Raw genomic sequence first — 26,301 nt, 5'->3', positions numbered from 1 at the left:
ATGTTCAGTACAGTAGAGGGAATGTTATTAATCTGCCCACCAGTGTTACTGGGTTGGGGCGGAATGATGAGGGAAATAGTTTTTGTAACTTTGTTACATTACTATTGGACCGGTCCTAAAATATTGACGGAATTGTGACGTCATCTATCTGCTGGTTCAGGTTAGTATGACTCATATTCATATTCTGCCCACTAGACATTGACAATGCCATTGGACTAGGTGGGGCGGATTTGTACCGAGGACACAGTATATTGTGACACAGTGTGTTACAGTACTGTGGGACTTGGTCGCAGCCATTGCTAGGCCCGACCATTTCATTTAGGTGGGAAGTGTTGGGCTCGGCAGGGAGTACATTTTGGAGCGTTGCGCTCCGCCTTAAACCAATGTGGAGCTCCACGATACACAACGATAGTTACCGGAGTTGTAACTCCAGTTCTATGAGTGGAGCGGAGCCCCATAGGACTTAAGGCCCTGCCGACCCTCTCTAGTCTCGCTGAAGATAATTTCTCGGGAGGCTGATTGAGGGGAAGCGTCCCCTCTTATAGGGACACCTGTACTCCTATTGGCTGCAGGTGTGTGCATAATTTTGTCTCAGGCTGTTCTCTGCCTAGGCAGCGGGGTAAACCAATAGGAGTAGAGCTCCCCTATGGGGCTCCGCTCCACTCATAGAACTGGAGTTACAACTCCGGTAACTATCGTTTCAAAATGTATTATTTAATCATTTTTAATAAGTACCAGATAGTACCACTACCAATTGTTACCATGTATGTCTCTCATAAAATACCAGGCCATACCAACTCTGAAGGACTGTAAAATAAAAAATAAACCAACAAATTAGACAAGAAGCTAATCTGAAGGATCCTAACTGGGGAAAACCGAACCCAACAACGGTGAAATTGATAAGCAGTAAGATGAGAATGGGAGTGACTGCTAAATGCTTGTGATATCTCTCCTTTGTCAATGGAGTGGAGCTGTATGTGCTAACTACACAAACCATCTGAGAACCTATTGGGCACACGGTCCACAGCTGTTTAGAGCAGCCAACAGACCACCATGCTCTCATGGAGACACCAAGGAGCAGATGTTGGGTGGCAGGGTGGGGGGGACGTCAGTGTCCCCCATCGCTGGACGAAGGGCTTTCAGATCTCCCCTCTTTTAGGCTGGCACACTGCTGCTTCTGCTTGTGTTTGGACTTCCTCAGCATCCGCACCTGAACACAACAACAAGGACACGATTACTTAATAGCTGTTGACTTTATAGATAGGTATGGGAGGTTCGCAACCATAGTGAAGGATACCACAGTGAAATTGTAACTATTTGTCCCAATATAGTAACAAAAAGCTGTTACCTTTGGGCCTGCTGCAGATATGATGATATGTCCGGGGGCCTGTATCCAGGGCTCTCCGTCCACCTGCACAGGGATAGGCTTGGTCACCGTGATACGCACATAGTTGCCCTGGGCGAGACGGATCCCAGAGCGCATGCCGCTCTGCACCTGGCCCTGGACAAAACAACACACATATAGATATAACTTTATACAGTAAAAAGTATTACTGCTATACTGATTTTAACGCTATACATCAATACACCGGCCAGTTTATTAGGTACACCCAGCTAGTACTGGGTCAGACCCCCCTTTGCCTCCAGAACAGCCTGAATAATTTGGGGAATGGATTCTACAAGTCGTAAACGTTCCACAGGGATGTTGGTCCATGCTGATGCGATGGTATCATGCAGTTGCTGCAGATTGGACGGCGGTACACCACCGCCACCAGCCTGTACTGTTGACACCAGGCAGGATGGGTCCATGGACTCATGCTGCTTACGCCAAATCCTGAGTCTGCAATGACGCAACAGGAACTGGGATTTGTCAGACCAGATGTTTTTCCACTCCACAATTGTCCAGTGTTGGTGATCGTGTGCCCACTGGAGCCGTTTTTTTTTTTTAAGGGGGTAGATCAGCTTTAATATTGCAGATAGATTGTAACTTCCATCAATGTAATTGTCTGCATCACTTCCAATCCCCCATATGTTTTTTTCTCTCGCATATATATATATATATATACACACATACATATACACATACATACATATAAATACATATACAGTACCTTGCAAAAGTATTCATCCCCCTTGGCGTTTTTCCTATTTTGTTGCATTACAACCTGTAATTTAAATGGATTTTTATTTGGATTTCATGTAATAGACATACACAAAATAGTCCAAATTGATGAAGTGAAATGAAAAAAATAACCTTTTTTTTTTTTTATTCTAAAAAATAAATAATGGAAAAGTGGTGCGTGCATATGTATTCACCACCTTTGCTATGAAGCCCCTAAATAAGATCTGGTGCAACCAATTACCTTCAGAAGTCACATAATTAGTTAAATAAAGTCCACCTGTGTGCAATCTAAGTGTCACATGATCTGTCACATGATCTCAGTATATATACACCTGTTCTGAAAGGCCCAGAGTCTGCAACACCACTAAGCAAGCGACACCATGAAGACCAAGGAGCTCTCCAAACAGGTCAGGGACAAAGTTGTGGAGAAGTACAGATCAGGGTTGGGTTATAAAAAAATATCAGAAACTTTGAACATCCCACAGATCACCATTAAATCCATTATTAAAAAATGGAAAGAATATGGCACCACAACAAACATGTCAAGAGAGGGCCGCCCACCAAAACTCACGGACCAGGCAAGTAGGGCATTAATCAGAGAGGCAACAAAGAGACCAAAGATAACCCTGAAGGAGCTGCAAAGCTCCACAGCGGAGATTGGAGTATCTGTCCATAGGACCACTTTAAGCCGTACACTCCACAGAGCTGGGCTTTACAGAAGAGTGGCCAGAAAAAAGCCATTGCTTAAAGAAAAAAATAAGCAAACACGTTTGGTGTTCGCCAAAAGGCATGTGGGAGACTCCCCAAACAAATGGAAGAAGGTACTCTGGTCAGATGAGACTAAAATTGAGCTTTTTGGCCATCAAGGAAAACGCTATGTCTGGCGCAAACCCAACACCTCTCATCACCCCGAGAACACCATCCCCACAGTGAACCATGGTGGTGGCAGCATCATGCTGTGGGGATGTTTTTCATCGGCAGGGACTGGGAAACTGGTCAGAATTGAAGGAATGATGGATGGCGCTAAATACAGGGAAATTCTTGAGGGAAACCTGTTTCAATCTTCCAGAGATTTGAGACTGGGACGGAGGTTCACCTTCCAGCAGGACAATGACCCTAAGCATACTGCTAAAGCAACACTCGAGTTGTTTAAGGGGAAACATTTAAATGTCTTGGAATGGCCTAGTCAAAGCCCAGACCTCAACCAATTGAGAATCTGTAGTATGACTTAAAGATTGCTGTACACCAGCGGAACCCATCCAACTTGAAGGAGCTGGAGCAGTTCTGCCTTGAAGAATGGGCAAAAATCCCAGTGGCTAGATGTGCCAAGCTTATAGAGACATACCCCATGAGACTTGCAGCTGTAATTTCTGCAAAAGGTGGCTCTACAAAGTACTGACTTTGGGGGGGGGGTGAATAGTTATGCACGCTGAAGTCTTCTGTTTTTTTGTCTTATTTCTTGTTTGTTTCACACAAAATATTTTGCATCTTCAAAGTGGTAGGCATGTTGTGTAAATCAAATGATACAAACCCCCAAAAAATCAATTTTAATTCCAGGTTGTAAGGCAACAAAATAGGAAAAATGCCAAGGGGGGTGAATACTTTCACAAGCCACTGTACATACATATTTATACATATCCTTTTAAAATATCCTTTGTGGTCCTCTGTAGCTCAGCTTGTAGAGCACGGCGCTTGTAACGCCAAGGTAGTGGGTTCGATCCCTGGGACCACCCATACACAAAAAATGTATGCACGCATGACTGTAAGTCGCTTTGGATAAAAGCGTCTGCTAAATGGCATATTATTTATTTACTATTTATATGTATTTCCCTTTATTACTTTCCAACCCCACCACCCCTTCCCTAATTGGAGTAAACTAGTGAACAACAATGCTTAGGCCTCTACTTCCAGCTTATACATACTATATACATTTTATGGACACAATCAATTTTACAATAATTATATTTTGTTTGTTTTTACTCCTGAACTTCCTCTAGCCTCAACCTCTCCGATCATTTTCATGATGTCCATCCGGTTTGCTTCTATATGCCATATCTTTCTATCTGTGCTCTTTCACAAAAACTCTCAACCTATAACCTATATACTTATTATGGACACAGTATGCTTTACATTAGTTATCTTGTTGTTATTATATTATTGATCGATTGACTATGACTTTTCAGATCACCCAGTAGTGCTATCTGCAGGGTTAGCTCCAAGTAAATATTGCAATCCTTTAGCCATTTCTGGACCTGTGTCCAAAAACAAATGATATAATGATTCTGTCTCTTCGCAGCAAAATCTGCAGAGCTGGGAAGATCGTATCCCCCATATAAATAACATTCTATTGGTAGCAAGAATTTTGTATAATAATTTAAATTGAAAAATGTGCGTATCAATTCATAAACATTATGCCATGGAATCGGTACGTCAAAAATCTCTTCCCAACTATTTTGCAATCTATATGGGACGGGTGTCAATCCTTTGGTCCTTAAATGAAACTGGTATACTTTTTTATTTATCACAATTTTCTTTAAACCAATTATGTTCTTTAATGCAGGGCCGACAGACAAGTTCCTTACTTTTTCCCCCTTCCACTTTCCTCTTCCATTTTTGCAGTAATGCTGCAATTATTTGGTTGTAATTTTGGGTAGAGTAGACATTTCCATATGTTTTTGTTAGCTGTATGTGCGTCATAACTCCACCAGTCCTACCTATGATATCATTTACGAAGATTATACCTTTTTAAACATTTTTTCAAAAAATATTTTTTTTTTATCAATTAGTATATTTGAGTTTAACCACAATATTTGTTGCATTATTTGTTCTGTCATTTCGTTGCAACCAACTTTCTATGGCTTGTTTTAGAAATAGTGATATTTGGGAGATGATTTCCTTTTCAAATAACTGAAAGTGAGAGGTTGTAATCTGAATAAAAGGAAAAAGGCCATTCTTGAACATTGGGTGAGACAATCTTACTAATTTGCTAGAGAACCAGTTCGGATTTAAGTATAATTTTTGTATGACTGAAGCTTTTAGTGATAGGTCTAATGCTTTAATATTTAATTATTTTTGTCCTCCGAATTCATATTCATTATATAAATAGGCCCGTTTAATTTTGTCTGGCTTGCCGTTCCAAATATAATTTAAAAAACTGTTCGCTAGGCGTAGGCAAGACCATAAGCAAATAGGTAAACTGGGATAATACTAAAGACTTAATCAGGGTAAATTGACTGTCACGGTTTCGGCCGAGGCTGCTCCTCTTCCTTGTTCGGGCAGGCTTCGGCGGTCGTCGTCTCCGGAGTACTAGCTGCCACCGTTCTATGTTTCATGTTCGTTTGGTTTTGTCTCTTTGTAACACCTGTCCCTTGTTTGTGTTTGATTGTGTTCCCTATTTAGTTTCGTTTGTTTGGGTCAGGTGTTATGCGTGATTGTATTTTGTCAGCTTGCCTCCGAGGAGTTTGTTCTCTCTCGTTTGTTGTATTTTTCGAGAGTTCGCACTGCGTGCGCTTTTTCTTGTTTTCCGCACTGTGTGTTGTGCGTAATTGTTCGCGCCGCCCGGTTGGGTTGGCGACTCTTTTCCTGTATTTGGATTTACTAAAGTCTGTTGAAGTCATCCTTGTTCCTGCGCTTGATTCCCTACACTCATCCACACACACCACTCTGACAGAATCACGCATCATTCCATGGAATCAGCAGGAGCGACCGCGCCAACAGCAGGTATGGAGGAACGTCTTCGTGGGCAGGAGGACCGGATTAACCAGGTCTGTCATGCCCTGGAGGGGGTGATGAACACTCTCCACCGATGGGAAACCAGCGGGGTACCCACGACCCCACCTACCGAACCATCCCCATCGGTCAGTCCTCCTGTCCCATCTCCGGAACCCAGTGGGATTCGGCTCTCGCTCCCGAGGGCGTACGACGGCTCCGCTGCCGGGTGTCAAGGGTTCCTGCTGCAAGTGGAGCTCTACCTCGCCACCGTACACCCGGCGCCCTCGGGACACGAGAGCGTCTCAGCCCTCATCTCCTGTCTCACCGGCAAGGCGTTGGAGTGGGCCAACGCCGAATGGAGGAGAATGGACGCCGCTACCACTACCTATGCAGAGTTCTCCCGCCGCTTCTGTGCTGTGTTTGACCATCCACCAGAGGGGAAGGCGGCGGGGGAGCGTCTGTTCTACCTCCGACAGGGGATGAGGAGCGCCCAGGACTTTGCCTTGGAATTCCGGACTCTAGCGGCCGATGCAGGGTGGAATGAGCGGGCCCATATAGACCACTTCCGTTGCAGCCTCCGGGAGGACGTCCAGCGAGAGTTGGCGTGCAGGGACACCTCGTTGACCTTTGACCAACTTGTCGACATGGCCATTCGGCTGGATACCCTGCTCGCCACCAGTGGACGTCCCGGGTGGGGTTCGCCCATTCCACTCTCCAGCACCTCCGAGCCGAGCCCTATGGAGCTCGGGGGTGATGGCGCTAGAGAACGGAGGAGTAGGAACCCGAGGGGGGCCGTTCCCTGCACTAACTGTGGCCGTGGATGGCACACCGCGGCTAGGTGTTGGGGAGGGTCCCCCGGTGGAGGAGAAGGCAGGTCACGCATTGGGGGTCCCCCAGGTGAGTAGGCGCCCTACTTACCCAGAGCTTTCTGTCGTTCACCTAACCTTGCCTGTTTGTTTTCCACAGGTTGCACCTCGTTCCCAGCATAAGGCGCTGGTAGATTCAGGCGCAGCTGGGAATTTTGTAGATCGCCAGTTTTGTATAGAGTTAGGGATGCCCCTCCTTCCAGTTGATAAGCCTTTCCCTGTTCATGCCCTAGATAGCCGTCCGTTAGGGTCTGGGTTGATTAGGGAGGTCACAGCGCCCCTTCAAATGATGGCGCAGGAGGGTCATGAGGAGACGATTCAGCTCTATCTGATTGACTCTCCTGCGTATCCGGTAGTGCTGGGCCTTCCCTGGTTGATGACCCATGACCCTACTATTATGTGGCGAGAGAAAGCTCTTAAAGGGTGGTCTGCCCAGTGTGAGGGGCGGTGTCTGGGTGTTTCCATAGGGGCGACCTCGGTGGAAAGTCCGAATCTAATGACAGCACTGCATATTCCCCCCGAGTATGAGGATTTGAAACTGGTGTTTAGTAAAACTAGGGCGGCGCAGCTGCCGCCTCATAGACGGGGGGATTGTGCGATAGATCTCCAGTCAGGAGCAGCTCTCCGCGGAGCCATGTGTATCCCTTGTCTCAAGAGGAGAGGAAGGCAATGGAGACGTACATCGCTGAGTCTCTGAGACAGGGATACATACGGGCCTCCACTTCACCCGCTTCCTCGAGTTTCTTTTTGTGAAGAAAAAGGATGGAGGTCTGCGCCCGTGTATTGATTACCGCGGTCTCAATCAGATTACGGTGAAGTACAGCTATCCACTTCCTCTGATTGCGACTATGACGGAGTCACTGCACGGTGCGCAGTTCTTTACAAAATTGGATCTCAGGAGCGCATATAACTTGGTGCGCATTAGAGAGGGCGATGAATGGAAGACAGCGTTTAGCACGACTTCCGGACACTACGAGTATCTAGTCATGCCATATGGGTTAATGAATGCTCCCTCAGTCTTCCAATCCTTCGTCGATGAGATTTTCCGGGACATGCAGGGACAGGGAGTAGTCGTGTACATCGGTGACATTCTGGTGTACAGTCCTACCCGAGCAGAGCATGTAGCCCTGGTGCGCCGAGTATTGAGGAGGCTGTTGGAGCATGACCTTTATGTCAAGGCAGAGAAATGTCTGTTTTTTCAGAAGTCGGTCTCCTTTCTGGGTTACCAGTTGTCTGCGTCAGGGGTGAAGATGGAGGTAGACCGGGTGTCAGCTGTGCGTAATTGGCAGACCCCAACCACTGTGAAGGAGGTGCAATCAATCAATCAATCAATCAATTTTATTTTATATAGCCCTTCTTACATCAGCTAATATCTCGAAGTGCTGTACAGAAACCCAGCCTAAAACCCCAAACAGCTAGTAATGCAGGTGTAGAAGCACGGGTCGTTGTGGAACAGGTGCAACAGTTCTTGGGTTTTGCAAATTATTACCGGAGGTTTATCCGGGGTTTTGGACAGGTGGCAGCTCCCATAACGTCTCTGTTAAAGGGGGGTCCGGTGCGCTTGCGGTGGTCAGCTGAGGCGGACAGGGCTTTTGGGAGACTGAAGGACCTGTTTACCTCGGCGCCGGTGTTGGCGCATCCGGATCCCTCTTTACCTTTCCAGGTAGAGGTGGACGCGTCAGAGGCCGGTATAGGGGCCGTTCTTTCCCAACGTTCTGGCACACCACCTAAACTCCGTCCCTGTGCGTTTTATTCTAAAAAGCTCAGTCCGGCGGAGCGGAATTATGACGTAGGAGACAGGGAGCTGTTAGCCGTGGTACAGGCCCTAAAGGTGTGGCGGCATTGGCTCGAGGGGGCTCAACACCCTTTCCTCATTCTAACTGACCATCGTAACCTGGAGTACATCCGGGCAGCTAGGAGACTGAATCCTCGCCAGGCTCGCTGGACTATGTTTCTAGCCCGGTTTGTGTTTAAAATCACGTACATCCCTGGGTCCCAGAACGGGAAGGCAGATGCTCTGTCTCGGCGGTATGACGCGGAGGAGAGGTCCGTTGAGCCCACGCCCATACTACCAGAGTCTTGTCTGGTTGCACCGGTGGTGTGGGAGGTTGATGCCGAGATCGAGCGGGCGTTACGCACCGACCCAAGTCCTCCACAGTGTCCAGTGGGTCGGACGTACGTTCGCTGCCGAGGTACGCGATCGCCTCATTTGTTGGGCTCATACGTCCCCCTCCTCTGGCCATCCGGGTATCGGCCGGACAGTGCACTGCCTTAGCACGAAGTACTGGTGGCCAACGTTAGCTAGGGATGTGAGGATTTATGTCTCCTCCTGTTCGGTGTGTGCCCAGTGTAAGGCGCCCAGACATTTGCCCAGGGGTAAGCTACAACCCCTGCCTATTCCACAACGACCCTGGTCCCACCTCTCGGTGGATTTTGTTACCGACCTTCCCCCTCACAGGGGAATACTACCATCCTGGTCGTTGTGGATCGGTTCTCGAAGACCTGTCGTCTCCTTCCCATGCCGGGTCTACCCACTGCCCTACAGACCGCTGAGGCTCTGTTTACCCATGTCTTCCGGCATTACGGGGTACCCGAGGATATAGTGTCTGACCGAGGCCCCAGTTCACCTCCAGAGTGTGGAGAGCGTTTATGGAACGGTTGGGGGTTTCGGTAAGCCTTACCTCGGGTTACCACCCGGAGAGTAATGGGCAGGTTGAACGTGTTAACCAGGAGGTGGGTAGGTTTCTGAGGTCTTATTGCCAGGGCCGGCCGGAGGAGTGGGCGAGATACGTTCCGTGGGCCGAAATGGCACAGAACTCTCTCCGCCACTCCTCCACCCAACTAACCCCTTTCCAGTGTGTGTTAGGGTACCAGCCGGTTCTGGCACCTTGGCACGAGAGCCAGATCGAGGCCCCCTACGGTGGATGAATGGGTACGGCGCTCGGAGGAAACATGGAACGCTGCCCACGTACATCTGCAGCGGGCCATCCGTCGGCAGAAAACGAGCGCCGATCTCCACCGCAGTGAGGGGCCTGTGTACGCACCTGGAGATCGAGTCTGGCTCTCGACCAGAAACCTGCCCCTCCGCCTGCCCTGCCCGGAAGCTGGGTCGGGCGGTTTGTGGGGCCATTCAAAGTCCTGAGGAGGTTGAACGAGGTGTGTTACAGGTTAGAACTGCCTATTGACTATAGGAATATTAACCCCTCGTTCCATGTGTCTCTCCTCAGGCCGGTGGTAGCTGGTCCACTCCAGGAGTATGAGATAGAGGAGACTCCTCCGCCCCCGTTGGACATCGAGGGGGCTCCGGCGTACACCGTGAGGTCCATCCTTGATTCGAGACGCCGGATGGGGGGTCTTCAATATCTCATGGAGTGGGAGGGGTACGGCCCGGAGGAGCGGTGCTGGGTGCCAAGGAGGGACATATTGGACCAGTCACTGCTGACCGAGTTCCATCGGGGTCATCCTGCGCGCCCTGCTCCGCGTCGTCCGGGTCGTCCCCGAGCCCCGGGTCGGCGCACGGCTGGAGCCGCGCGTCAAGGGGGGGGTACTGTCACGGTTTCGGCCGAGGCTGCTCCTCTTCCTTGTTCGGGCAGGCTTCGGCGGTCGTCGTCTCCGGAGTACTAGCTGCCACCGTTCTATGTTTCATGTTCGTTTGGTTTTGTCTCTTTGTAACACCTGTCCCTTGTTTGTGTTTGATTGTGTTCCCTATTTAGTTTCGTTTGTTTGGGTCAGGTGTTATGCGTGATTGTATTTTGTCAGCTTGCCTCCGAGGAGTTTGTTCTCTCTCGTTTGTTGTATTTTTCGAGAGTTCGCACTGCGTGCGCTTTTTCTTGTTTTCCGCACTGTGTGTTGTGCGTAATTGTTCGCGCCGCCCGGTTGGGTTGGCGACTCTTTTCCTGTATTTGGATTTACTAAAGTCTGTTGAAGTCATCCTTGTTCCTGCGCTTGATTCCCTACACTCATCCACACACACCACTCTGACATTGACAGGTATTTACCTTTCCATGGTAGCAAGATCTTATCTATTTTTGATCACTTTCTATTCAAATGTATTGGAGTGAGATCATTTATTTCATTTGGGATATGTATTCAGAGTATATCCACATCACCATCAGACCATTTTATTGGTAAACTACATGGTAATGTCAAAATTGGATTTTTTAGTGATCCAATACGTAATATAGTACATTTATCATAATTTGGTTGTAACCCAGAGAGGTTAGAAAATGTATCTAGATCCTCTATGAGGCTGTGGAGGGCTTCTTCTTGTTTTTAGCTGATAGGAGTGGAACCCGGTGTGGACGTCTGCTGCAATAGCCCACCCGTGACGAGATGCCGTTCTGCACAAGATGCCGTTCTGTTTGTCTTTGGTCCGCATGTTGGCTTGCACGATTCTTGCCATTCTCCTTCGACCTCTCTCATTTCACCCACAGGACTGTCGCTGACTTTTTTGTTTGTCGCACCATTCTCTGTAAACCCTAGACACTGTTGTGCGTGAAAGGCCAGGAGGGCGGCCGTTTCTGAGATACTGGATCCGGCGTGCCTGGCACCGACGATCATACCACGCTCAAAGTCGGTTAGGTCACTCATTTAGCCCATTCTAACGTTCAAATCCAACAGTAACTGAATGCTTCGATGCCCGTCTGCCTGTTTTATATAGCAAGCCACGGCCACGTGACTCACTGTCTGTAGGAGCGATCCATCTTTGTGAACGGACTGGTGTACCTAATAAACTGGCCAATGAGAGTATATACACTACATATCAATGACCGTTTTTTACATTTTGATCTGGATAAAACATTCTGTATCACTGGGATCAGGTTTAACGCTGATCTCTTCTTTGTGGTAACAGGACATACTCAACAGAGTAAGGAAAGACTTGTAGTGAGTGATGAACTCACCATGTGTACCACCCCGGTCACCCCCACCACCTCCAGCATGCCATCGTCAATGCGAGGTTTCCCGTAGCGCGAGTCACCCTCTGATCCCCACAGGTCTGCCCCGGAGCCCCAGCTACACACACGCAGTTGTAAGTGCAGTGTTTTCGATCAATATGTACGTACTTAAGGTGTGAGTGGGTAAGGGGCCAGTGTGTATAAGCCAGTGCGTGAGGCCATTCTTCTTTAGGAGCATGCATCTTGAAGTGAATGTCATGCGTCATGAGTGTCTGATTGTCAGCCGTGTGTAGAGTTTAGCCGTTTGTGCTTGTGTGTGTATTTGCTACCTGGGGATGTTTAGGAAGATGAGGCCTTCTATGCTGGGCAGTTCTATGTCTTGTTTGTCCACCTGCAGTTTGAGGTCCTTGTGAAGGTTCCGTGTGTGACTCAGTTTCTGCAGACCCGCCTTCAGGTACACACCTTTGTTGTGGAACCTACACAGACACCAAAGATAAGTCGTTTTGGGGATATTCCCTTTTTGGGGATATTTTAAAAAGCAACTTCTCACCGGAGGTGGTCTCCTACCTGCTGTTGAACTTTCCTGGTTCCTCTTGACGGGCATGGTGGAAGTCCAGACTGAGCTCAGCATCGATGCCCAGCCCAAAATAGTTGTTCATCTGCACTATCTGCAACAAGGGAGACCACCAGTTGAACGGCAACGCCAACAAGTGCACTCATGCATCGATTAAATGGCAATGTTGTTATAACAATGGCAATAGTTATAACATAAATCATATCTTTCTATATCTATTCATGTTTGTCAAGTTATTGTTTTGTGTGCATTGTCATATTGCGAAAGTAAACAATAAAAACTATAATTGCAAAAACATGAATCAAAACTGCATTATTCTGATTGGACCTTTGGTGGTTCCAGGAAGCAGTTCTCCTTGCCGTCATCTGTGATCTCCTGTGCATCCAGCAGAATAGTCCAACGGTCTATCTGCACCTCCTCCGCCTCGTCCACAGACACCAGGATGTGGTGGAGGTCCTCTCCGCTGTAGCCCGCCCCCCAGCGCAGGATCCGCGCCAGGTCGTTACCTGATGGGAGGCATTAGGGGGGGATTATTGGGAAAAAATCCTAAATCCAATAGTTCAACTACTGATGTGAGCTGATTAAAGCTAACCTATGCACACTACAGCAATTAGAAGAGAATGGTGTGTCCTCAGGGGTCCCGCTCACCTGTGCCGAGTGGGACAATGCCGATGGGGGGCTCGGGACAGACCAGCTTGTGTCTGATGTCCTCCAGGACTCCCAGGACCCAGCTCACTGTCCCATCTCCCCCACACACCAGCACCCGGAAGCGGGGCACCTCCCTAAACATGTGGAGTCTGTGGAGGATAGAAGAAAAATACAAGTTAGATTTGTAGCCTAGTTAGATATATCTGTTACATAGAAAATGACATACACGGAGTATACAGAACATAGACTGACCAGGTGAAAACTATGATCCGTTATTGATGTCACTTGTGAAATCCACTTCAATCAGTGTAGACGAAGGGGAGGAGACAGGTTAACGAAGGATTTTTAAGCCTCGAGACAATTTAGACATGGATTGTGATGTGTGCCATTCAGAGGGTGAATGGGCAAGACAAACGATTTAAGAGCCTTTGAACGGGGTATGGTAGTACGTGTCAGGCGCACCGGATTGTGTCAAGAACAGCAACGCTGTTGGGTTTTTCAAGTTCAACACTTTCCCATGTGTATCAAGAATGGTCCACCACCCAAAGGACATCTAGCCAACTTGACACAACCGTGGGAAGCATTGGAGTCAACTCAATATTAGGATGGTGTTCCTAATTTTTGGTATACTCAGTGTATATAACAATATATATATTTATTGTCAATCATATATTCACTGGTTGACATTTCTTTGTGTCCGTGTCATGGCTCACAAACATACATGGTAGACAAAACAATTTCCAAAGACCTTGCGGGAAAAATAACATTGCACAACACAGACCCCCCTTCTACAAACACAACAGCTCTGACATCACACTGCTGAATGAGGATAACCACCATTTGTCTCACCCAGACAATGGTCCCCCATTGGTCATGTCAAACACTTGGTGGGGGTTCAGAAGCTTCCGGAAGCCGTAGAGGAGCTCTCGGCCCTTCAACTCGCCGCTCTTGGGGTTGACAAACACCAGTAGGGGCGAGTCACCTTTGGGCAACTTGTTGTGCTGCAGGGGAGTTACAACAACAGCACTGTCAATGGAGTAAAGCAAGCCAGCTTCTTTCAAAGTTCAGTTCACGTAAATTACACTTTCAACTGTGATCTGGGTTTGTTTACGTCACATTGACGTAGCATTACCATGATCTCTGGTAGGACTAGGGAGGTAAGCTGCTGGTTGCTGACAGACGTGTCTTTGGCTAACATGTAGATCCTCTCAGCCTCAGAGAAACACGATATCTGCAACACCACTGCACCTTCAACGCAGACAGATAGACAGACAGGCAAACCTCGGAATCGATGAACTCCCACATTCAATGTTATGATGACATTTAGCACTTTGTATGTAATACACTAAAAGTGCTCCACATTGAAATTGTTTATTATAATAAAGACATCACAAGATAAATGGCTGTGGGCTATACAGAAGGCGTGCTATAATGGACCATTTAGCTCTTGGGCAGTGGCAGCAGCAGTGGGGCACTCACAGTCTGTAAGAAAGGGACTTATGTAACACTGAATGGGGCAGGATCCTGCTGCAGTGGCCTGCGGCAACACAGCAGTGACTTGAGCAGTGTCAAGCAGAGACACAGCCCAGAACAGGCCGTCTGGGGATGATGTGGAATGAGGGCATAGGGAAGGGGACAGGGAGGGGATTGTGGGGAGAAGAGAGTGACAACAGGGAGGGGACAGCAGGATGAGAGAGGGGGACGAGATGGAGGGGGGTGGAGAAGGGAGGGTGGTGCACCATTGGCTGTTTCCATGGCGACGTACCCACCTTGGTTCCCGTAAACGTGTGTGATGGTGACCAAGTGACCTATGGAGCAGGGGAGAAGAGGAGAGCAGATTCACATCTAGTCAGTTAACAACAGTCTTAATCACATTTAAATCAACTATAGTCCATTTCAAGGAAAATGTTCAGGAGGATCTCTGGGGTAAAGTGAAATGAAAGGGGGACGGCACTGAACCCAGTGGGATTCCGTCCGTTTTATTTATTGCAAAGGAGCGGAATCATGATCCGATGTGTGTAGACTCACTCTTCATAGCTAAGTGCTCCTGCAGCAGGTCTGCATATTCCTCCTTGCTCAGCTGTACAGGCAGTCTCTCTACCAGCAGGTTGACCTGCACAACCTGGTTCCTGCTCTCCACTATGTAGAAACGGGTCTGGTTCATCTGCCTTAGGGAGATCTGTCAGAAGCAAAAGGATACAGATTGAACACACACTGTCACGCCCTGGCTCTGGGGACTTTTATATGTTGAGCCAGGGTATTAGTTTCTATGTGTTAGTTTCTGGGTGTTAGGTTCTATGTTTCGTTTTCTATGTTCTTGTTCTAGTTTATGTGTTTCTATGTTGGCCGGGGTGGTTCCCAATTAGAAACAGCTGTGGCTCGTTGTCTCTGATTGGGAACCATACTTAGGCAGCCTGTTGTGCACTTGTCTTTTGTGGGATCTTGTTCCGGAGAGGTTTGTGTTTTGTTAACCTTAGGACTTCACGTATCGTTTTGTAAATTGTTATTAAGTACTCATTAAAAGATGTACGCATATCACGCTGCGCCTTGGTCCGTTGCTTACGACGATCGTGACACACACTCCTGTTCATAAACACCTACACACACATACGCACCCCCAATGACCCATAAACCTGAATGTCAGGTCGAAGTTCCTCATACTGTACCTTTCTTATCTCTTGCAGTTTGTCCAGCAGCAGCTCCTGGCCTGTTATCACTTGTCTCTGAACTGGATGTGGAGAAAGAAAGAAAGAAAGAACACACACCATCAGTGAACTTTGATACAGTAATGAAGGCATATCAACAGAGTAAGAGACATCTTATGCTATGTAAAAGGCCAGCATTGATGTATAGGTCAGACATATTCCTGTTTCCTATTTCCTTACCTTGCTTACTGCCCATGTAAACTTCCACAAGATTGAAGCTTGATGGGTCTTCATCCTAGAGAAAAGAGCATCACCAAACAAGAGTATTGAACTAGAGTTGTCATTAACAGATACATTTATATAGTCAGAGCAATAATTCAACCATTAATTTAAACTTTCGGGTACAATACATTTACATTTGAAGCATTTAGCAGACGCTCTTATCCAGAGCGACTTACTGGCCCAACGCTCTTAACCGCTAGGCTACCTGCCGCCCATACAGTACTTGTGCCAAGCTGTATTTAAGGTGGAGTGGTTGTGTTATGTTGGTGACCTGCTGGTAAGCTGTACCTGTCTTCCCAGTTGAGTGAGGACCTCCTTAATGACAGAATCCACAGTGCTGTTCTTGGAGATGGATATGTATGCCACAATAACCCTGTAAACAGACCCAGGTAGTAGAGATGGAAAATATATATGGTATGGTATGAGGGCAACTGTCACCTAGTCGGCTCGGGGATTCGAACCAGCGACCTTTGGATTACTGGCATAACGCTCTTTTGACCAAAGCATTTTCTGATGCCTAATGAGTCCTTTGAGATTGACTCATGAGCGCATTTGAGATTTGCACTAGTGATGTGGTTATATCAGCTGGGCGGACGGGTTTAGGGTCATTCAATATTGTCTGGATGAAGGGCGGGTGGTTGGCAGGCGGGTTGAATAAAGAGAAAACAATACATAAAAAAATCCATTCATTTATCATTCTTGTGCAATTTAGATCTATAGGCTACATTGAGGTTTTTCTTTCATTATTTTAGGCTACCTGGCATTAGTGCGTAAGCCTAAGCTTTAAGGCCAAAGTGCAAATGCGCCAAATAGCCTACACGCCAACCACCAAATGCTTTTGGGAACGGGCAGAAAAAGTTAACGTCAATCCACGGAGGCAAAAAGGACAATGTCGGAGTTTAATACAATAAGAGAAAAGCTGCGAAATGGAGAGTTGAAACTAAAGAGAAGGGAGGGCCAGAAAAGTCATGTTTGGGAAAGATTTGGTGAAGTGGTAAAAGAGAATTATACCAGTGCCGGCCGGCTATGCTATGTGTGATGATTGTGAGGCGCTATATAAATTCGACAGTCACAAGACGGGGACTTCAAATAGGCCTATGGCACGTCAAGGGAACTGTAGCCTACTGTTCAGATGGGTTAAATGGAAACTGAAATCTGGACACTGACTGTAGGTCTATAACCTCTCACATAGCCTTAATATGAACTCCTACAGAATTGAATTTACTTCAATTGACTAATTTCCTCAAATGACCCGTAACTCAGTAAAATCTTTGAAATTGTTGCATGTTGCGTTTTATATTTTTGTTCAGATTGAAGCATTCATTCTATTGATTTATGACATTATTCTGATGAGCAAGGGTTTATTTAGTCTTCTAGGGCAACATATAATGACAGAAGAGAAGCTGCATGTATCTAATTATAGACAAGTTGACTAACAAATAGCTTGGCAATTATAAGCAGAAACAGGCACAAAAAATCCTGCACCCCCTGTCAAAATCGTTCTGCCGTCTTTGACTGTAACCTACAGCGCATTTTCTATATTAGCGGGTTAGGGTCGGGTGCAGTCCTCAGATTTTCCCTTTATCACATATGGTGGGGTGGTTGCGAATGGGTTATTAGCAATTGCGGGCGGGTGCAGGTGAACAAACAGCTGACCCACGCATCACTAATTTACGCCATGACTGAGCAGTTTCCCCATACAGTACTCACTTGAGCCAGCCGGCATAGATCTTGAGGACCTCTGTTTCCTGAGGTTTGGCCCTTAGGAGCCATGCCTCGGGCACATTCTCCTTAAAGATGGCCTTGTTGTCGGGGGTGCCGTTACGGTTGACGACGTCGTCGCTGTGTAGAGCCTGCTGGTCGTTGTCTTGGAGCTCATAGTCCAGCGGGTCATCTGGGATGTAGAAGGCCCTCAACGCTGACTCCTGCAGACAAGGATGAGATTAGGAGCTGGTGACCCTCGTCCTGGAGAGACCTATTGGATGTGCAGGCTTTAACTCTATTGCTGCTCTTAGAAACCTTTATTAGATTAATCAAGTGTGTTAGAGCAGGGGTGGAGCCAAAGCCTGCATACCCAGTAGCTCTCCAGGAGGGTTGGCCACCTTGGATTAGGTTGTTCAAAACTATTGTTATTATCATTATAGATGTTACTAGTGATAGTACTGCGGTAGTATTGGTGATGATAGTAGAAATACTATTAGTAGTTGTTGCTGTAGTAGTTTAGCAATATTAGAGCAGTATTACAGTGGTAGTAGTAGGAGTTGTGGTAACAGAAATGAATGCACTCTTAAAACAATGAAGCACTTAATTAATCCAGTGTCAATCTGGTTTTAGGGAATGGGGAGAATCTCACCACCACTTCCTCATTCTTGGTCATCCGAGGAATGGAGACCAAACGGAAGTGGCTGCGCTTGACTGCATCATCCCCATCAAACACCCTGAGAACCTGCTTCCCTGCAGTTTGCAAAAAAACACACTCTTTAGACCAACGTGGTCAATTCTATGGACCTGTATAATTAGGATTAGGGTAGATTTGGATTTGATAACTAAGCACTAGCTAATGCTGCAGAACATCAGGAGCGGTAGGACCCCTGTTAGCTCAGTGTCATGCTCCAAATAGCAGAGCTAAAGCATGTTAAAATAGCTTTAAACCAGAAACGTTAGGGAATCTCTTTTCGAGCTGAAACATGGGAATAATCTTATATGTTTACATGTGGCTTCAATGATCACAAGGGGACATGCTTGGCTAAATACAGTGTGACAACTCATCCTGTATCTACCTGAATCTGGTGTGGTTGCCGGCTGGCACTCCTTTGTAGGTCTGTCAAGTTCTTCCAAGTTATCTGATAAAGCAAAGTTCAAGTTATAGGTACGTGAAAGGAAACAATGAGGAAATAGAATGAGCGTTGCATTTGCTACAGGTTTTTCCCACATACTTTCACATTGTTTCACTTCTGTGTGTAAACAGTCTACTGAAGCATGGATGCCTTTTTCATTTCAGGTTAAAGCCCAGCACAGTTCACCATTGCTCATCTTGCTTGACAAATGGCTTGTGACTCATCTTGCCTGACATAGAACAAGTGACCAACAATAAGTTGACACTTGCTCCAGGCACCTGTCATTCCTGGCAGCCTAGGTGCCCAAGTGCGAATGCTTACAAAGGGAGTGAAAAGTTGACTATGTGGAGTTAGCAGTCTTACAATATCATACTGGAAACTCATTTTCTTGATTTACACTGAACCAAATTATAAACGCAACATGCAACAATTTCAAAGATTTTACTGAGTTATAGTTCATATAAGGAAATCAGTCAATTGAAAAAAGTTCATTAGGCCCTAATCTATGGATTTCATATGACTGGGAATACAGATATGCCTCTGTTGTTCACAGATACCTTCAAAAAAAAAGTGTGGGCGTGGATCAGAAAACCAGTCAGTATCTGGTGTGACCACCATTTGCCTCATGCAGCGCGACACATCTCCTTTGCATAGAGTTGATCAGGCTGTTGATTGTGGCCTGTGGAATGTTGTCCCACTCCTCTTCGGTGGCTGTGCAAAGTTGCTGGATATTGGCGGGAACTGGAAAACGCTGTCGTACACGTCAATCCAGAGCATCCCAAACATGCTCAATGGGTGACATGTCTGGTGAGTATGCAGGCCATGGAAGAACTGAGACATTTTCATCTTCCAGGAATTGTGTACAGACCCTTGCAACATGGGGCCGTGCATTACCATGCTGAAACATAAGGTGATTGCGGCGGATGAATGGCACGACAATGGGCCTCAGGATTTCGTGACGGTATCTCTGTGCATTCAAAATGCCATCGATAAAATGCCATTGTGTTCGTTACCATAGCTTATGCCTGCCCATACCACAACTCCTCAGCCAGCATGGGGCATTCTGTTCACAACGTTGACATCAGCAAACCGCTTGCCCACATGACGCCATACACGCTGTCTGCCATCTGCCCGGTACAGTTGAAACCGGGATTCATCCGTGAAGAGCACACTTCTCCAGCGTGCCAGTGGCCATCGAAGGTGAGCATTTGGCCACTGAAGTCGGTTACGATGGCGAACTGCAGTCAGGCCAAGACCCTGGTGAGCACGCAGATGATATTCCCTGAGACGGTTTCTGACAGTTTGTACAGAAATTATTTGATTGTGCAAACCCACAGTTTCATCAGCTGTCCGTGTGGCTGGTCTCAGATGATCCCGCAGGTGAAGAAGCCGGATGTGGAGGTCCTGGGCTGGCGTGGTTACACGTGATCTGCGGTTGTGAGGCCTGTTGGACGTACTGTCAAATTCTCTAAAACGACGTTGGAGGTGGCTTATGGTAGTGAAATTAACATTCAATTCTCTGGCAACAGCTCTGTTGGACATTCCTGCAGTCAGCATGCCAGTTGCACGCTCCCTCAAAACTTAAGACATCTGTGGCATTGTGTTGTGTGTCAAAACTATACATTTTAGACTGGCCTTTTATTGTCCCCAGCACAAGGTGCACCTGTGTAATGATCATGCTGTTTAATCAGCTTCTTCATATGCCACACCTGTCAGATGGATTGATTATCTTGGCAAAGGAGAAATGCTCACTAACAGGGATGCAAACAAATGTTTGTGCGTATGGAACATTTCTGGAATATTTTATTTCAGCTCATGAAACATGGGACCAACAGTTTACATGTTGCGTTTATATTTTTGTTCAGTATAGTTTCCAATGTGTATATTTTTTGTGTACACTGTTTAATATTCCTTTGTATGTACATTTCTGTGAGTGAAACAGTTGCTGAGAAGATGTGGCTTTGGGTAGGGGGAGGGGTAATGGATGGTGGAGACAAGCTTACCCAGCTCATTCTGGCAGCTCTCAGAGATGCGGTAGCAGTGCATCTTGCTAAAGTTCCTCGAGCATATTCGCACGCAAGCGGGGAGAAGGAGCATGTTGCGTAGCCGTCCCAGGCCGCACTCTGGCGGCACGATGAGATAACAGGCAGCGTGTGTCTGCAAAGTATGACACAAACGCTGTTGAAACAAGCCCATGCAACATGCTATATGGCATTATTAGCTACAGTTGTTTTTTAGTGGCGGTCCTTTTATTTTCGTTTTGAGTCTTACCGTAATACCACACCACTCACACCGCATCCCCGCCAGGACGTCTGAGGAGCCACAGGTGCGTCGGCAGACCTCACAGCGTGCACCTGAAGGAATGTTCCCCTCCCGCCAATGGTGGGGGAACGAATCCTTGGACAAAATGATTTTTTAAAAAGACAACAGAGAGAGAGGTGTTACAATAAGCAAGATAAGTAGACCAGTCACAACATAGGAATAAACTCATTATCCTGTTGGATGTGTTTTTATGTCAATCTAAAAGGACCAAACTTCCAAACATCATTTCTCTTAGGTCGTTCCAGTGTGATTGCTCAGAATCAGGCCCCGAACCCTCTCTATGGAACTCTTTGGCTCAAGAGGATTCCTCCCTTAACAGTGGCAGGTGATAAGTGGTAAGTGCCCAGTGCAGTCAAAAATGTGATTTTCCTGTGTTTTATATATATTTCCACACTATGAGGTTGGAATAATACTGTGAAATACTGCCTGAAATTTCAGCCTGTTTTGGTGGGATGGAGTTTTGGCCTGCCTGGTGACATCAACAGGCAGTAAATTAGTTATTAGACCAATAAGAAAGAGAGTTCCAAACCTCTCTGTCAGCTAGTTTTCAGTTTTCCCCTCCCCACTCAGACCACTCCCAGACAGTCCTAGCAAAGATCTTGCTTAAGAAATTGGTCTTTGCTAAGAAGCTATTTTTGTTTCTTTTTGACCATTTTTATTGAAAACAATCACAGTAAGGTACTTAATTGTTACCCAGAAGTGATTTGATATTGAGATAAGAACGGCTGCATTGGACCTTTAAAGCTACAATCTGTAACTTTCATTTTAACTCAAAAGTGCTATCCCTGCACTTGTCTTCTGTTTTGCTTCTTGGCCTAATGAGTTTATAGTATCTTAACATGCCACTGGGGGAATTAAATGAAAGTTGTGAACAGAATACACCTTTTAGACAGAAGGCTTGTGATACTTACAAAGTCCTGACTCCCATCCTGGTGGCAGAGACGGCAGTCGCCACAACTGAACGCAGCACAGTCAGAGTGGGCATGCAGCTCACAAACTGAAACCAGAACCAATGGTTACATTACTTCTGTCAAAGTCACTACTACCACTGATGGACGAGCTCCCAATCAGATTTCCTCAGAGGAAGTTGAAATATAATTTGAATGTACATAGAATGTACTTAGTGTGTGTAAACTTGTGCGTTAACTTTGCCATGTTGCTTATGTACACATACGCTGAGGTTTAGCTTGCTAGATTTCACTCATTTGTAACATCGTGACCTGTACACTTCTACTAAGTGAACCTGCAAAACTTTGGCCATAAGTTGCATGTACACTGCCAGTCAAAAATCAAGGGTTTTTCTTTATTTTTACATTGTAGAATAATAGTGAAGACATCAAAACTATGAAATAACACATATGAAATCAAGTAGTAAACAAGAAAGTGTTAAACAAATCAAAATATATTTTATATTTGAGATTCTTCAAATAGCCACCCTTTGCTCCCGAGTGGCGCAGCAGTCTAAGCCACTGCATCTCAGTGCATGAGGCGTCACTACAGACCCCCGGTTCGATTCCAGGCTGTATCACAACCGGCCGTTATTGGGAGTCCCATAGGGCGGCGCACAATTGGCCCAGCGTCGTCCGGGTTTGTCCGGTGTAGGCCGTCATTGTAAATAAGAATTTGTTCTTAACTGACTTGCCTAGTTAAATAAAGGTTAAATGTTAAAATAAATTTTAAAAAATGACAGCTTTGCACACTCTTGGCATTCCCTCAACCAGCTTCACCTGGAATGCTTTTCCAATAGTCTTGAAGGAGTTCCCACATATTCTGAGAACTTGTTGGCTGCTTTTCCTTCACTGCGGTCCGACTCATCCCAAACGATCTCAATTGGATTGAGGTCGGGGTAATGTGGAGGCCATTCATTACTCTCCTTCTTGGTAAAATAGCCCTTACACAGCCTGGAGGTGTGTTGGGTCATTTTACTGTTGAAAAACAAATGATAGTCCCACTAAGCCCAAACCAGATGGGATGGCGTATCAATGTAGAATGCTGTGGTAGCCATGCTGGTTAAGTGTGCCTTGAATTCTAAATAAATCACAGACAGTTTCACCAGCAAATCACCCCCACACCATAATTCCTCCTCCATGCTTCACGGTGGGAACCACACATGCGGAGATCATCCGTTCACCCACACCGCATCTCACAAAGACACAGCGGTTGTAACCAAAAATCTCCAATTTGGACTCCAGACCAAAGGACAGATTTCCACCGGTCTAATGTCCATTGCTCGTGTTTCTTGGCCCAAGCAAGTCTTCTTCTAATTGGTGTCCTTTAGTAGTGGTTTCTTTGCAGCAATTCGACCATGAAGGCCTGATTCACACAGTCCCCTCTGAACAGTTGATGTTGAGGTGTGTCTGTTACTTGGAACTCTGTGAAGCATTTCTTTCGGCTGCAATTTCTGAGGCTAATGAACTTATCCTCTGCAGCAGAGGTAACTCTGGGTCTTTTATTCCTGTCATGGTCCTCATGAGAGCCAGTTTCATCATAGTGCTTGATGGTTTTTGCGACTGCACTTGAAGAAACGTTCAAAGTTCTTGAAATGTTCCGTATTGACTGACCTTCATGTCTTAAAGTAATAATGGACTGTCGTTTCTCTTTGCTTATTTGAGCTGTTCTTGACATAATATGGACTTGGTATTTGACCAAATAGGGCTATCTTCTGTATACCCCCCCTACCTTGTTACAACACAACTGATTGGCTCAAACGCATTAAGGAAAGAAATTCCACAAATTCACTTTTAAGAAGGCACACCTGTTAATTGAAATGCATTCCAGGTGACTACCTCATGAAGCTGGTTGAGAGAATGTCAAGAGTGTGCAAAGCTGTCATCAAGGCAAAGGGTAACTATTTTTTGGTTACTACATGATTCCATATGTGTTATTTCATAGTTTTGATGTCTTCACTATTATTCTACAATGTAGAAAATAGTAAAAAGAAAGAAAAACCCTGGAATGAGTAGGTGTGTCCAAACTTTTGACTGGTACTGTACATTGTGCCATGGGTCTTAAAAACCAACCTTCACAGCGAACAGCAGTGTTTCCCTCCAGATGCTTTCGACACACACAGCATAATCTCTTTTTCTGCCCTGCTGGACCAAAGCAATGGGCGACAGGGACCTGAAGTTCACAAATGGACAAAAAAGGAATATGATCAAAAACACCATGTCAAAGGATTGCCGTGCCAGCGTGCACTCAACAGGAGCATGCAGTCATCCATCATATCACAAGCAGTAACAGAGCAGTGTAACCTTATGGTGTCAGTGTCACTCACCCGCACCAGTGTCGGGGCCATGCATGAACACACAGTCCTCACAGTCTTCAGGCACTTCTCATGACACATAAAGTTACACACTAGGGGTGGGAGGAGACACCAAATAACAGAGTCAGTCAGTCGAGGAGCATCAGGAGCATCAATAACTAGGCTATCCAAAGTACCATTCATATTCTTGTAATTCGATTTTGTTGTAACATTGTCTATGAACCATCTTTCAGTGTTTCCCCTATATTCATTTAGCAGCCGTGCACCGCTAGCTAAGATACAGTAACGAAATGCTAGCTAATTTTCATTTTTTGTTAATATAGAATCGGCTGGTGATGTCATTGAGATCAAGATATAAAATTTAACTGTCCTCAATTTTCAGATGAGTTTCAAAGGAAGAGAACATAATTAAATGTTTATGCATTTTGGAGTAGAATGTCCTTTTACCACCCCTGCTGAAATAAATCCTAAGGGAAACACTGCCTTTGTATAGGCTAATGCATTATGAATGCATTAGTAATGCCTTCATCCAATAATGCATTATGGTGTTTGCTAAGCATTCACAGTAGCCTAATAGATGCACATATCTTCAAACTCAGTCAAAGTGTATTACATAGGCCTACTTGTGGTTTATAGAAACGACTACTGAAAGTGGTTCCTGACAAGGTTATGGCTCGGGGTCTATATTCAAACTGTGTTGAAAGAAGCAGAGGTTCGTCACAAAGGAGCAGTCGACCTCAAGCTGGTTAGGGAGGCTTTAGTCCTTGTCCGTCCATTGCCCTCTTTGAAGAACATCTCTGATAGGTCCTTTTCCTTGTACCAGGCCATACGCAGCACAATACATCTACTGAGATATTATGGGCTAGATAGCATAGTACAAGTGTACTAATAAGGCAACCTGTCTAACAACAAGAGTGTATGAGAAGCAGCCACATTCATGGAGGCGAATGCAGTATACGCTTCAGGTACTAGTCTAGCATAGTTTTGCATCAATTTGACACATTAACAAATAGGATGTTACTGCATTTAAGTGGGCACATAGTAAAATATAGCACCATTGTAGCATTATAAATGTTTTATGCTGTGTCTAGGGTGTTTTGCTTTTACAGATGCTCTGCCTCTGCTCTCCAGAATCCAGTCCCCTGTTGCCATGCCGACCAGTTAAAGTATATCATGACTTCACTGCAGCTGATTGCGCAAAAGAGGCTTTGAATCTCTCCTCGTCACTCTGCATGGTTAACACTTACTGTTATCCATCATCTTCTGTTGTGTTGTGCAGTGCTGCTCCTATATGCTTTAGTGCTAAGCGAGGGGTAGCTTCGCTTACTAAATGTTCTATTCACGTTTTCAATCTTTTTCATGTGAGCCACATTTTCAGATGTCAACTATGATGGATAAATAATTTAGGCAAAGAGAGGGACTTTACTAAATTCACATTAATTGATAGAATCACAGTGTCAGTCTGTGCATGACGATGGTATAGCCCCAAAAGCCGCAGTGATTTTCCAAACACAAACAAACTCGTTGGACACGCTCTCTCTCTCTCACACACACACACACACACAGCTTCTCCACTCGCACACACAATGACACACACAAGCATGCCATCATTCGAGTACTGCTCTATGAATATACTGTACATGATGACAATATCTAGAAAAGTTTAGAACATATAAGCTTTATTTAAGCTCCAAATGCTTCAGTTTGTGCATCCATTCAACAATTCAGAGTGAATTCCCCAATGTCAAATACATTTGACATTTCAGTTGAGCGGTTTCAACTCAAATAGTCTGGTCAAGTGAAGAAACAAAAACAACTGTCATGTTCTCATGTAAACCAACCTACCTTCACAAATGAATCCGATAAGACCCCATATGAAATCACTGCAGCTGTGGCAGAACGTTGGTTTGGTGAGAGTCACTTTCCTAAAACAGTGTCCGGGTGCGCTGACCTGGTACCTTGAGCGAGAGCCAGGGGACTGTTGAGGCTTTTCCCTCCCGGACAAGGGGCTAACGCTTGGGCTTTCCATTTTGGAATTATCATTCTTGGCTCGAGCGCTGTCTGCCATCGTATCTGTGCACCACAAGGGTCGCGTACAATGAAAACTTAGCTAGTTAAAATATGTTTCCGCTGCCAA

At 45.9% G+C, this 26,301-nt stretch overlaps 1 protein-coding gene across 1 annotated transcript; it reads right to left on the bottom strand.

Annotated features, from left to right (window-relative positions):
• Nucleotides 1-726: 726 nt before the first annotated feature.
• On the bottom strand, nucleotides 727-26,301 carry LOC121546669 (diacylglycerol kinase theta-like). The gene is made up of 23 exons (XM_041857896.2): nucleotides 26,010-26,301; nucleotides 24,177-24,256; nucleotides 23,923-24,022; nucleotides 21,814-21,899; nucleotides 20,852-20,977; nucleotides 20,584-20,737; nucleotides 18,524-18,586; nucleotides 18,097-18,197; nucleotides 17,454-17,668; nucleotides 16,032-16,116; nucleotides 15,702-15,756; nucleotides 15,483-15,544; nucleotides 14,845-14,995; nucleotides 14,586-14,624; nucleotides 13,949-14,064; nucleotides 13,666-13,817; nucleotides 12,817-12,965; nucleotides 12,496-12,674; nucleotides 12,162-12,262; nucleotides 11,924-12,070; nucleotides 11,601-11,712; nucleotides 1,349-1,501; nucleotides 727-1,210 (listed from the first exon to the last, which is right to left on the bottom strand). The coding sequence occupies exons 1-23, from the start codon at nucleotides 26,230-26,232 to the stop codon at nucleotides 1,109-1,111; spliced, it is 2,751 nt and encodes a 916-aa protein (XP_041713830.2). The 5' UTR covers nucleotides 26,233-26,301; the 3' UTR covers nucleotides 727-1,108.

This window comes from Coregonus clupeaformis, chromosome 3 (genome assembly GCF_020615455.1).
Source record: "Coregonus clupeaformis isolate EN_2021a chromosome 3, ASM2061545v1, whole genome shotgun sequence".
In the NCBI taxonomy this organism is placed as follows: domain Eukaryota; kingdom Metazoa; phylum Chordata; class Actinopteri; order Salmoniformes; family Salmonidae; genus Coregonus; species Coregonus clupeaformis.
The sequence above is the reverse complement of the archived record's forward strand: the minus strand, read 5'-3'. Positions and strand labels throughout refer to the sequence as shown.